Source organism: the organism of the source record quoted next, unplaced genomic scaffold (assembly GCF_019419815.1).
Source record: "Pyrus x bretschneideri cultivar Hongxiangsu unplaced genomic scaffold, Pyrus_bretschneideri_v1 Contig18, whole genome shotgun sequence".
Taxonomy (NCBI): Eukaryota; Viridiplantae; Streptophyta; class Magnoliopsida; order Rosales; family Rosaceae; genus Pyrus; species Pyrus x bretschneideri.
This window is the reverse complement of record NW_025999479.1, coordinates 7013551-7025516: the sequence shown is the minus strand read 5'-3', so window position 1 is coordinate 7025516 and position 11966 is coordinate 7013551. Positions and strand designations below refer to the sequence as shown.

General features: G+C 36.2%; 2 protein-coding genes across 7 annotated transcripts; one reads left to right on the top strand and one right to left on the bottom strand.

The window, feature by feature from the left end:
• The first annotated feature begins 2859 nt into the window (after positions 1-2859).
• On the top strand, positions 2860-4465 carry LOC103945757 (U4/U6 small nuclear ribonucleoprotein Prp31 homolog). 4 transcript variants are annotated; one of them, XR_007257529.1, is made up of 6 exons: positions 2860-2927; positions 3003-3073; positions 3173-3302; positions 3415-3517; positions 3826-3901; positions 4029-4465. XR_007257529.1 is itself a non-coding variant. In XM_048582034.1 (5 exons), exons 1-5 carry the CDS (start codon positions 2917-2919, stop codon positions 4162-4164), a joined length of 399 nt encoding a protein of 132 aa, XP_048437991.1. In that variant the 5' UTR covers positions 2866-2916; the 3' UTR covers positions 4165-4465. The 4 variants fall into 4 exon arrangements, 2 of the variants coding, with proteins under 2 accessions (XP_048437991.1, XP_048437992.1); XR_007257528.1 differs by having other exon boundaries at positions 3173-3517; XM_048582034.1 differs by lacking the exon at positions 3173-3302 and having other exon boundaries at positions 2866-2927; positions 3826-3898; positions 4024-4465.
• Positions 4466-6219: 1754 nt separating this feature from the next.
• On the bottom strand, positions 6220-9527 carry LOC103945758. 3 transcript variants are annotated; one of them, XM_009356349.3, is made up of 3 exons: positions 9195-9527; positions 7996-8647; positions 6220-7281 (listed from the first exon to the last, which is right to left on the bottom strand). In XM_009356349.3, exons 2-3 carry the CDS (start codon positions 8542-8544, stop codon positions 6424-6426), a joined length of 1407 nt encoding a protein of 468 aa, XP_009354624.2. In that variant the 5' UTR covers positions 8545-8647; positions 9195-9527; the 3' UTR covers positions 6220-6423. The 3 variants fall into 3 exon arrangements, with proteins under 3 accessions (XP_009354624.2, XP_009354623.2, XP_009354625.2); XM_009356348.3 differs by having other exon boundaries at positions 7996-8577; positions 9195-9526; XM_009356350.3 differs by having other exon boundaries at positions 7996-8492; positions 9195-9525.
• Between the last annotated feature and the right edge of the window lie 2439 nt (positions 9528-11966).

The following is an 11966-nucleotide window of genomic DNA, read 5'->3' as shown; positions in this document are numbered from 1 at the left end:
CATCCTATCTTATCTTGTCATAATTCGTTCAAAATGAATTTTTCTTATTCAAATAATTTGTTGTTTTAAATTCTAAAAACACATAAACATCCTTTTAACATACAATTATGAAATATAACATGCACATATATTAAATATAACGTACCAAATAGATATATTAAATATAACGTACCAATCATTTGGTACGTTATTGGTATGTTATATAAATTTAATCTGGGTACGTATTAGTATTTTGGTACGTTATGCAATTCTTTATTTAGTATGTAATAAGTTATTAGTACGTTGTATTATCCTTATTTTGGTACGTACAAAACTTATGGTACGTTATGTGTAAGTTGTGTAACCCAAAAAAAGAAGATAACTTTTCACATTAAAACATTGCACTAAAAAATATTTTGTCAACTCTTAATAATTAATTATTGGAATAAGGACTCACTTTAAATAAAAATGTGAAAACTCTTAGTTCACGTTTCTACTATAAGTAGTGGTTAAAAAATTCAAATTTATTTTCAGTTGCATGAAATTAGGCAGTCTAGTTTACATCTCAATTTTAATTATAAACGAACACTTGTTTTTTTTATAATCTATATAAAATGTTGGGTTGGAAATTGGAAAAACTATATTTCATCCAATTAATCTTAAACCCCAGTAGATATAATTGAATCCTTAAATTGAGGACATTATGAGATTCCATAAAAATAGCAATAAATTAATGAATATTATTGAGTGCAATTTTTTTTACATAGAAATGGATTTAAAAGAATTTATAAAATACTTAAATTAAGAATATAACTGGAATATACAGTTTAATTAAAAGTAAAAACATTTTAATCAAAAGTTAAAAAGTAACATATGTTTAATTTAGAAAAATCTAAAATAAGGTATTTAATTCTAATTTATTCTTAATTTTTTGAAATCCTAAGAAATCATAAAAAATCCATAAAAAAAGTCCATACAAATCCATACAAATCTATAATGAAAATCCGCACAAATCTGTCAAAATCCATATAGAATTATAAAATCTGTTAAAATCCTTTGAAATTTGTTACTTAAAAAAAAATCTTTTAAAACCCTATGAAATCGTACACCCCTAAGTTTCCTGCTCTCTCTTGTTCTTCACCGACTCAACCTTTAGAGTTATCACGGTTCACCCCTCTTCCCTCTTTTGTTTTCAAATCTGATTGCAGCCCCAATTTGTTCTTCAATAGGCTCCCTTCCCGCAGGTATCCTTTATCTTATGATATCTTAGTTCTTTAAATTTCTATTTCTGATTTAATTACGGTTTTCTGATTTTTTTTTGTCGTTGTTAATTTGGGTTCTTAATTTATGAATTGTGCGCTGAGAGTTTATTAGGGATTAATTAGTTGATGTGGGATTAATTACGGTTAATAATGCTAACATGTTGTGTTCCTGTATCAAACTAATCCTTCTGGACTTTGCCAGTTAATTAAGGTTGGTTTTTTTAGCTGAATTGAGTTAGGTTCGAAAAAAACCATGCTTTCCGAATTCCCATTTTCTTTGTTAGAAACCATTTTTAGTAGGAAATTCTTATGACTAAACCACTGGAATAGAGTTAAATTTCATTTAGTGCATAAAATTTCCTTTCACGTACTGTCAGCTTTTGCCGTCTCCCGTCCCATTATTTTTGTAATTCGTTAGAGTTTTCAGTACATTTTTGGAAGCTTCTGAAGTGCTGAGTTTTGATTTTCAGATTGATTACGCACCCATTGTTGGAAGCTTGCGGGGCTTGAACCTGAAAGAATGGTGAGTTATTTATTTGTTTGTTTTTTTTTTTTGTAGTCATAGCTAATGTTAATGGTTTCTCAGTTGCACTAAAATCTACTTGGTAGTTTAATGAATGAACAATTTGTGAAATTGTCCTATCATTGTGTGTGGAGGAAGCTACATAATTTGACACATTTATGATGTAATTGCAGGCGACACTTGCGGATTCATTTCTTGCTGACCTTGATGAACTATCAGACAATGAGGCCGATATTCTTGTGAGTAAATTCTGTCTTTCATATGAGAAAATAATGACCATAGAGGCTAGTCAGTGAGATGTTCAAAATTCATATCTATCTCAACCTACACTAGTCATCACATAATTTGTTTCTTTTTTTTTTCTCAGGTTAAAGATGATGCTGATGCTGGAAATATGGAAGAAGATGTTGATGGGGACTTGGCTGATTTAGAAACATTTAATTACGATGATCTGGACAGTGTTTCAAAATTGCAGAAATCACAAAGATGTATATAATACAGGTTTGTTATATATGAATGCGTTATTTTCTTCATGCGTTATTGGTATTGAAATCTTTATGTTATTTGTGTACAAGCTTTATTGCTTAATTGTTTATCTTTATCCATAGCTTCTTATTTCTTATCATTTTCTTTGATGCGTGGTGGGAGTAACTTAATGGGCTTAGTATTTTAAATTTTTCATCATGCTGATACATGTGCTTTGTATATCTCATTTACTTAAGTTTCAACATAGTTTTGTCCTTTTTAGTCTTTAGGTTGTCGTTCGGTACTCTTCTGTGTTTCCCCACCCCTTTTTTTCTATTTTTTATCCTGGCATATTGGCATGTAATGGGAATTCAGTGTTTCAATTGCAGAAAGTGGAAGGTGCACTGGAGAAGGGTTCTGCTATGTCAAATCATGGAATTGTTTTGGAAGATGATCCGGAATACCAGCTGATTGTGGACTGTAATGCTTTGTCTGTTGACATTGAGAATGAAATTGTAATCATCCATAATTTTATTCGGGACAAGCATCGCCCAAAATTTCCAGAGCTGGAATCACTTTTGCATCGTCCAATTGATTATGCAGGAGCCTCCTCCTGTGAAGCAACCTAAACCACTAGTTCCTGATTCTGAACCTAAAAAGAAGAGAGGTGGTCGTTGACTAAGAAAGATGAAGGAAAGGTAGTATATTGTTTGTGTTGTCTTATACTTTATTTCAGTTATTGTTGATTCACAAACTGATATTTACTTCTACAGGTATGCGATAACGGACATGAGGAAACTGGCAAACAGGATGCAATTTGGTATACCAGAAGAGAGTTCCTTGGGTAATTTTCTAGGGCCCCCTCGCGCAGCTCTTCTGAATTTCAAATAGTCTTCAAGATCCTTTGTTGTCAATTATCTAACAAATCACTTAATGAAAGTAGATTATCTTTCCATGGAGGACTCCCAGTAGAGAAAGCCTTAGATTGGTACATTCAAATCTCAATGGCCAAAAAAGGAGGGGAAGGAGACCATCTCACCTACAGTATCATTTACATTCTTACACATCTTACAGTATGAGGAGCTCAATTGTTCATTAAGATGGTTCCGATGTGAGCCCCGTTTCCGTTTACATGAAAGACTATATCTTGATTCTCATTTTGTTGTCTTCCTTGATATTTAATAGGGGATGGACTGGTTGAGGGTTATGGAATGCTTGGTCAGGCTGGGAGCGGCAAGCTGCGTGTATCAATGCGTCAGAGCAAACATGCCGCAAAAGTCGCTAAGAAGTAAGCTTTTCCCTGTTTCCTTTAGTTATGGTTTTTCTTTTTCTTTCCAAGTGAACCACTGTCAATCTTAATGCAGAGTGTCATTTATGCAAAAATTCTACATTGCTCATTTCTGGCCGTTATATCTCGGTCGTTGGATCCTTGACTTGACCAAGGATATAACAGCCAAAAACCCTGGTGTATAGACTACTTCGGACCATACTACGAAATCCTGTCATTTATAATTGAGTTGTGCTGAATTATACCATTGATCGATCAAAGTGTGAGATAGACCCTCATTGATATCATGAGCTGCCTATTCTTATCAGGTTCAAGGAAAAGCTTTACGGAGGCTGTGGTGCTACATCTGGACTAACTTCAAGTTTAGCGTGTACGCCTGTGCAGGTTGTCGTCACTTCTTACCTTGCACTTGAGTTCTCTCTCTTATTTACAAATACATTGGTTTCCAAGCTTAAGTGCCATAGAAAGTTTTTCGGAATTCATAGTCTTAACAATCATCATTTTTATGCAGGGGATCGAGCTCTCGAATCCACAGGCTCATGCACACCAGCTTGGCGGTGGAGCCCATACAAAGGAAGTTTTCATGTATCCGGGAGAATTCGCTGGTTGCCGATACCGTGAACGCTGTAGCCAAAATGTGTAAATGATTTTACTAGATGAAGTCGTGTTTGCTCGTTGTGATATAGTAGTTACTGACCTTCGGTGGATGGTAAAAGGTGGAGGATGTTACTTCAGAGATCAAAATATTTTGTTTTTCAGAAGACGTACTAATTCAAGCTGTGATAGATGCTTTCGGGAATAAATCACCTGTACTTTCTTGCCCTTGCCCTGCCTATTTTTTGTGCATTACAAAGTTCTTGGATTAATTGGTAACGTTTCTCTCAGAACTCAGAAAAATGTTTATTCATATTTTAGTCTGCAATAACCAATCAAAATTAGGTTTCTGTGGATTTTATAAATTTTTGTAGTAGTATTATTAGCCTATTAGGTTACTACATCGTGAAGGTCTAAATCCTTTAGCCATCGAGAATTTGTTAAGTTGGTAAGGATCATTCATTTTTCTAGGAAAAACTTACATATGTCAATTCTACCAAACAACTTACATAGCACCGTGCATCCTGTGCCATCACTAACACGAAATGCCACTGTAGCAGTGTACCTGTATCATATAAGTCTCCCAATTCCAGGCGCACCATACAATTTTCATATTGGGATCACAATGCCATTCTAACTAATCATCCCGTAATACTGTACTGGAAAGCTTTCAACTCATGAGCAGATTTGAATTTGAGGCTACCTTCAACTTCCGGGAAAACCTTGGCACAATACCAACTACTAAGGTAATGTAATTTATGAAAAATAATTTTTGTTTATCATTTTTCTTCTTTACATAATCTTGACTTGTGGAAACATCGGTGTGTTTGGAGAGAGGAGTGTAAATCACTTTCCTCGTATATGGGCGGCACACGTTATTCTTAGGACCAATAGTATGTTGTATCAAAAGTTGGCATTCTTTTCTTCCAAGCTCAAATCCAAGTATTCTTGAATTTTAGAGGACTAAACCAAACTTATTACGATTGCCAGTTAATCGTGTTCTGGGACATGTTACATTTTCAAAGAACCTGGAAAAAAAGGGATCAAAGGAAAATCTTCAATCACTCACATAAGAACTTGAAATAACGACGAAATTAAGTGATACAACAACAGCAGTAATAAGCCTTATCACACTAAGTGTGGTCGGTTGTATGAATTCTAGAATGTCACTACGCTTGGTTTTGTGTCAAGTCTTCCGTTATCTCCAAGTACTCTGTGTCTTTTCTTAAAGTCTCAAGTCTTCCTAGGTCTTCCTCTACCCTTTTTACCCTGAATCTTACCCTCATAATCACATTTTCTAACCGAAACATCCGTAGGTCTTAGGTTCACATGTCCAAATCACCTTAATCAATTTGTTCTCATCTTATCTTTAATTGCGGCAACTCCTAATTTACCCTGAATATCTTCGTTCTTAATTTTGTCCTTTCTTGTGTGCCCACACATTCAACAAAGCAATCTCTACTCGATTACACTCATCTCCATGCTATAAAGCATTCTCATCTCCACATACCTCACATTCCATGCCATAAAGCATTGATGGTCTTGTTGTCGTCCTATAAATTTTTCTCTTGAGCTTCTGTGGCATGTGACGATCGCACAACACACCTGATACACTATTCCAATTCTTCCATCCAACTTATATTTTATGGTTGAGGTCTCCATCCAATTCTCCAAATCTTTTGGAAGATAAACCCTAGATACCGAAAGCCTTCACTCTTTGGTACCTCCTAATCTCAAATCATCACCTCTATCTCTCTCAGGCAAAGACCTTTAGATTCCAACACTTCCAGCCAAAGGTTAAGCTTCACATTTATTCCCTCATGTGCTTCATTTATATCAACACTATATTATCTACGAAAAACATACACCAAAAGATATCAACCTAAATATGTCTGATTAACTCATTCATTACCAATGCAAAATAGTAAAACTTAAACCCTAGCCTTGGTATAAACCTATGATTCATGCAATTTTGTATTTCACTCTTATTCTTGTAGCTAGACACCAAAGTGCCTTTTAGCCGCTCATTTAGCATCTTCTCCGTTTTCAAAATCTTCTTGAAAAGGTTTGTGAGCCATGTCAATATCAACATATTTGAAAAAGTGTGATAATAGAAAAAACTTATGTGATTAGCAATCTGTTTAAGAGGGGTTTACCGGCGGTGCTTAAGACTGAAACATTCTACAAAGCCGTCACCGTTTCTTCTGCGTGCAAGTGGACCATATGCTTTCCATTTACAGTAATACAACCACCAGGGCAAGCCAGTGAAAGAATATTAATACATAAGATACACAGATGATATAAGAGAGAGCCTATATTCGTTTCCACCCGCTCCACCCCTGAGGAAGTTTCCACTTTCTATGCCAATATATCGACACTCTTGACCATAATGGGAAACCAAAATTGTAATCGAGCGGCCGATCAGCTGGCCCTCCTACTATCAACGGCAACCATACATATCTTGAGTCTCTCAAGTCCGTTGGGTTCCATCTATCTGCCATGAAGATAAATGAACCTGTAAATCCCGGCACAGGAAGCACAAATGTGCTCTGTGCAAAAAATGTAGCAAGTTGAGACACTTTGTTCCCTCCAGCACAGGGGTTTCCCATCAACTCCCATGGCCCCATGACTGACTCTGCTGCATGCGCCAGTGCCTCATTAGGAGCCCATCCAGTGCAGCCTGAAGTGATCATGTAATAAGTTCCCTCATGCTTGAACAGAGCGGGGGCTTCCCGATGTTGTCCCACAAGAATTCTTCTCACAGTGTTCGTCACGTCAAGGTAATCTTCAGTCAGTGGTCCAATATGAAGTTCACTATTGTCATTGGATGAGTATATTAGATAAGCAATACCATCATCATCTTTGAAGATTGTCATGTCCCTACTATCAAATCCATGGGGTCGTTTGCTGTAGAGATAATCAAAAGGACCAGTTGGGTAATCACTAATGGCAACGCCAACGGAAGCTTTAGTATAGTTAACATCATCAATGTGCATCCACATAACGTACTTCCCTGTATGGTCATTGTAAATCACTTTCGGCCTCTCAAGAACATTGGATTCGTGGAGATCATGTGTTTCATTTGCTTTTTCTGCTGCCAATACAAGACCTTCATTTTTCCATTTCCACAAGTCATTGGAAGAATAGCAACCCACTCCTATGATGTCAACCTAAATGAAAGACAAGATATAACTTCAATGCTTGAATGAAAAAAAAAATTCCGTCTGAAAAGAAAAACAGATGAATCAAAATGGACTCTTAAGTGCAGCAATGGTGAAAAAGTATGCATCTAATTACGATGCTACATAACTAAGTCTAGAATAGCAACACAAGGCTTACAGGAAACCTAACCACACTTACTAAAAAAATGCTCCATACCCCTCACTAAAATAAGTGAACCGTCTATTTCATAAACAAATTTTCAACACGCAACTATTTTCAGCCCCCAAAATCCATATTGAACAACTAAAACTATTCTAGTTTTTAACAAATACCAGATGTCATTTTTAGTGGACGCAAGGTTAACTAATACGGAAAAGTTCCATGCTTTCTAACTTGACACTGATGGAGTTTTCATATCCCACTTCTGGTAAGATAGTTGCCATTGCTCTTTAACCTGAATAGCAGCTATAATTCCATAATCTAGAGTTGATATTAACTAATATGGAGGCAACACTCTAAATTGGATTCATTTCAGTCAGCAGTGTAGAAATAAACTTGGTTTTCAAGGGTAAGTATTCACGGATAAATCACGTAAGCAAAATGATCTAAGAGTTAATGTGTGGAAAATAGCAATTTCATCACTAACAGAAACAAGGACTGACATTTTAAAGCAAAACCATAGTTGGAGCTTAGGACTATTCAGAGGAAGGTAAATCACTTACCCGAGCTGCTCCTCTTTTGTGAGCATGGTATGTGGGCCCATCTTTATACTCCCCATACCAATAGTACGTCCTTGATTTTTCGTTGAATAGAATACCACCTCCATGGGCTTGAATAGGATTTCCATCAGTATCCAACCAAATCCTCCCAGGGTAAAAGTAATAGCTATCATTTCCCGTGTCCTTCATTGGATCAATGGCAAGCTTATGGGGAAAGAATACGTGTCTAATTTGAGAATTCTCATCAAGAAATTCATCAATCAGAGTAGTTGGTCGCCTTGGTTTTCTTTTTGCAGCACGTGGGGATCGCTTTCTCGGTGGAGGAATTTGAATATTTTCCTCTTCCACCTGTTCAAGTTCATGGAACTGCGGGTGGTGACTCGCTTGAAATTGAATTTCTCCTCCCAACCTATCCTTTTGCCGAACAAGAGTGTACAGTTGAAACATAAGAAAACATCCCACCAAGCTCCACACCACAGCAGACGTTGAACATCTACTCCCTGCATTGCAACGGAAAGCGGTTGGTTTCCTGTATTTGTTCCTCATCCTCATTTTCACTTCCTTTTTATTCTCTCCAAGACAATGCTGCAATTAACAAAATGAAACCTATGGATATCCGGCCAAATACAAGTCACAGGCTCACAACCACGCTAGCCTATAATGTACGGAAGTGGTCAATCCGCTTGAAAATTTACGAAAGAAAAAAATTCAGCACAATTAGGACCGTAAGAACCTCAAATGATTTAGAATTACAATTATTTTCATTGTGATATGCTGTCATTAACTTTAGAAAAATCCACTGTCAACGAGCTGAACGTGCATAACTCGATGCTACTCACCCGCCCTTGTCCAGGAAATCGTAAAACTACAACTAGTATTCATATTGATAAAAGACAATAAAATTGGATTTACCAAATGGCAAAGTTAAGTTTACTGCAATACTATTCATTACAATACTAACAGAGCTAATTGCAAATTACACAACCAAGAATTGACGACTGAAACCATTGACTTAAACCCATTTCAGAAATAGATTGATTCAACCTAAACAACTCAAAACCCACTTGAAAAATTCACCTAAAAACCCCACCAAGCACCACAGTTTAAGAATCCAGACATGGGTTTGCTAACAAAGCAATAAAAATCTAAACTTTCACCACCCCACAAGCATAAAAGTGACAAAAATGAAAGAAATAACTTACCTGAAAACATCTGAAGCATGAGTTGTTCTAACAATATTTGAATAAAGTGGGAAGCAAAATCCAGAGACAGCAGAGAACAAAATTATGGGTCTTCTTTGTCTGATGAAATTGGATCTGAGGTAGATGTTGACGACGCTGACCTGGGACCAAATAAGGTCTTTGTTGTTTGAGAAAGTGGGAGAGATATACCTAGAAGGTTTTCAAAGCAAAATTTTTCTTCCTGGATTCTGAATGAAGTATCTACCAACCGATGTTTTCTGATAGTTGATTAATTGGGCCATTAAATCTCGCCTTTACTTTTTCACCGAAAACACGACAGGTGTCGTGAGACCGAGTTCACGCGTGGAACTTCATACTATTCAAGGTAGATATGGCAAGTCCATATGCGAACTGTTAATTCAACACAAACGATACGAAGTAGCGAGTTTTTTGTTATCACAGTACTTAATTGGGTCGTTATCAGACAACACATTAAGTTAATCAGGTTCTTAATAGGTTTACTAAGGGCTGGAAAAAAATCCTAAAAATTCCAAACCAAATTGAAAAAATTCCGATCCCAAACCAAAATTCCCGAAATTTTCGGTATGGGATTCAGTTTTGCATCTCTATTTTTTCGGTATTTCCATACCGAACCAAAAATAAATATTATATATACATATATATATATATATATTACTTTTTAATTATAAGAGAATTATTTCAAACCGTTCATTGTTTTGGATTTAATCTACGCCGTTCATTTGTTTTTAGCTCGGATCTCCCATTTCACTTCCATTCCATTGATTCCAATTTCCATCGAACTTGAATCAAACTTGAAGCGCAGCCACCGCCAGCCTTACTTCACCACACAGCCTTCCTTCACGCCAGCCTTCCTTCGAATCGTCTCTAACTCTCCAGCCTTCCTTCACGAATAACCACCCAGCCACCACTCTCTCTCTCGCAATCTCTTTCTCATGCGATTTTCTCTCACAGACAGAACTCTCGATCCAGCATCAAATCCGAGTCTCACTCTCACCCCAAATTAGGTGACTAATTTAGTGTTTTGAAATCTAATTTCTGTCACTCATCCAAAATTTAGTGCCCAATTGACTAGTAGCGATAGTTGAAGGGCTCGAGGCTGGTTATGGACCTGTTGAGGGCCTAATTTATTCATGTCGTTGGCAATTTTTTTTTTTTTTTTGTGTGTTAATACTTGTGCATCGGTGCTTGCTGTTTATTTATGTTTTGTTGGTTGAAAGTTTATTTTGATCTGATTTTTTTCAGAATCAACTTTGCATTTGGTTCTGAGGCTTCGTGGTGGGATTATTGTGACGTCTCTCATGGCATTGGCTAGGAAGTACAACCAGGAAAAGATGATCTGCCGCAAGTAAGCTCCCACTTTACCGTTATATTCCTAATTTTTAAACACATTGTGCTACTTTGACTTTGTTGGATGCTAGCATCTTCACGTTTGATCTCATATAACTCTTTCAAGACAAAATCTATGTGTTCTTTTATATCAAAGGTTTTGGATTTAGAAAAGAGAATGTGGATGAGTACTTTGCCAAATCCCAATGTCATATTGGATTTAGAAAGCCATCAAACTCTTTATGCGGTTCTAATATGCAATTTGTTTCCATGGTGTTGTAACTAAAAGGTTCAAATACTGCCAAAGTATGATTTTTTATTATCGAAGTGATCAAGATTTAAGTTGGTCTGTGTGTCAATTAGGTACTTTCCACTGGACTAGGCAGGATTGTGCCAAATTGATATCAAGGAAGCATACGAATAGTGCAACTACAAGTAAAGCTACCAATTCTTTTTGTTACTTGACCACTAAGAAATTTTATGACAATCGGATTTCCATATTTTTGTTTTGGCTATAGAATCTTAGATACATGGTCTTGCTTTAATGTTTGATAGCAAATCAAGTTTTGTAATTCTGTTTTTGTTTCTCATACCATATGACTCTTTAATTGTAAACTACTGGATGGCTACATATGTATACATGTGAAATGTATACTTTCACACAATAGAAATTGAATAGGCAGATGCTATTATGCACAAATTGGCAGATTGGCAGCTTGGCTATATGTCAAATTTTCAGTATAAAAGGATATGGAAATGTCTTCATGAGTTACCAATATAAGATCCAGGGATGGAAATTCGAAATGGATTGAAGCCTTTGATGACAGATTTTGATGTTATCAACATGTGCAAATTTGTGCTAAACCACACTATGATTGATATGTATATTGAGAAGATAACACTTGAAGAATGTGCCTCTTAAGAGATGGAGTTTATCAAGTCATTTGAACTAGTTCCTCAGAGTAGTGTGGTTATTGAAGAAATTGATGGTGATAAAGATGACCAATGCAAGTAAGAAGGCCAGTGCAAGTGAACAATGGGCAGTATCTTGAGTTTAATGAGAAAACTGACATGAATAAGCCATAATTATAATTAGGATTGATATTTAGGGATGTTGTACAGTTCAGAAAGGCAATAGTTATGCACTCTATGATAAATGGGTATGGGGATGTCCATTTTCCATGAAATGAGAAGTTCAAGGTTGATGCAGCTTGCAAAGAAGGTTATCCGTGGTTTGTCAAGTGTGGGAAGATGTGCAATTCAAACAACATGCAGATCAAGAAGAATTTGGATCATCACACATGTGGTAGATTATGGATGAATAGGAATATGAAACAGTCTTGGCTTACTGAGCAGTACTTGGAAATGATCCAACTTAATCCAACATGGCATGTTGATTCTTTTATGGACACTATTAAAGTTGAA

Coding starts and splice junctions, on each gene's coding strand:
- LOC103945757 (XM_048582034.1), top strand. Junction 3,074..3,414: donor ACCAGAAGAGAGTTCCTTGG/GTAATTTTCTAG, acceptor GATATTTAATAG/GGGATGGACTGGTTGAGGGT. Junction 3,899..4,023: donor GTTTAGCGTGTACGCCTGTG/CAGGTTGTCGTC, acceptor TCATCATTTTTA/TGCAGGGGATCGAGCTCTCG.
- LOC103945758 (XM_009356349.3), bottom strand. CDS start 8,544: ATGAGGATGAGGAACAAATACAGGAAACCAACCGCTTTCCGTTGCAAT. Junction 7,282..7,995: donor ACAAAAGAGGAGCAGCTCGG/GTAAGTGATTTA, acceptor TCTTTCATTTAG/GTTGACATCATAGGAGTGGG.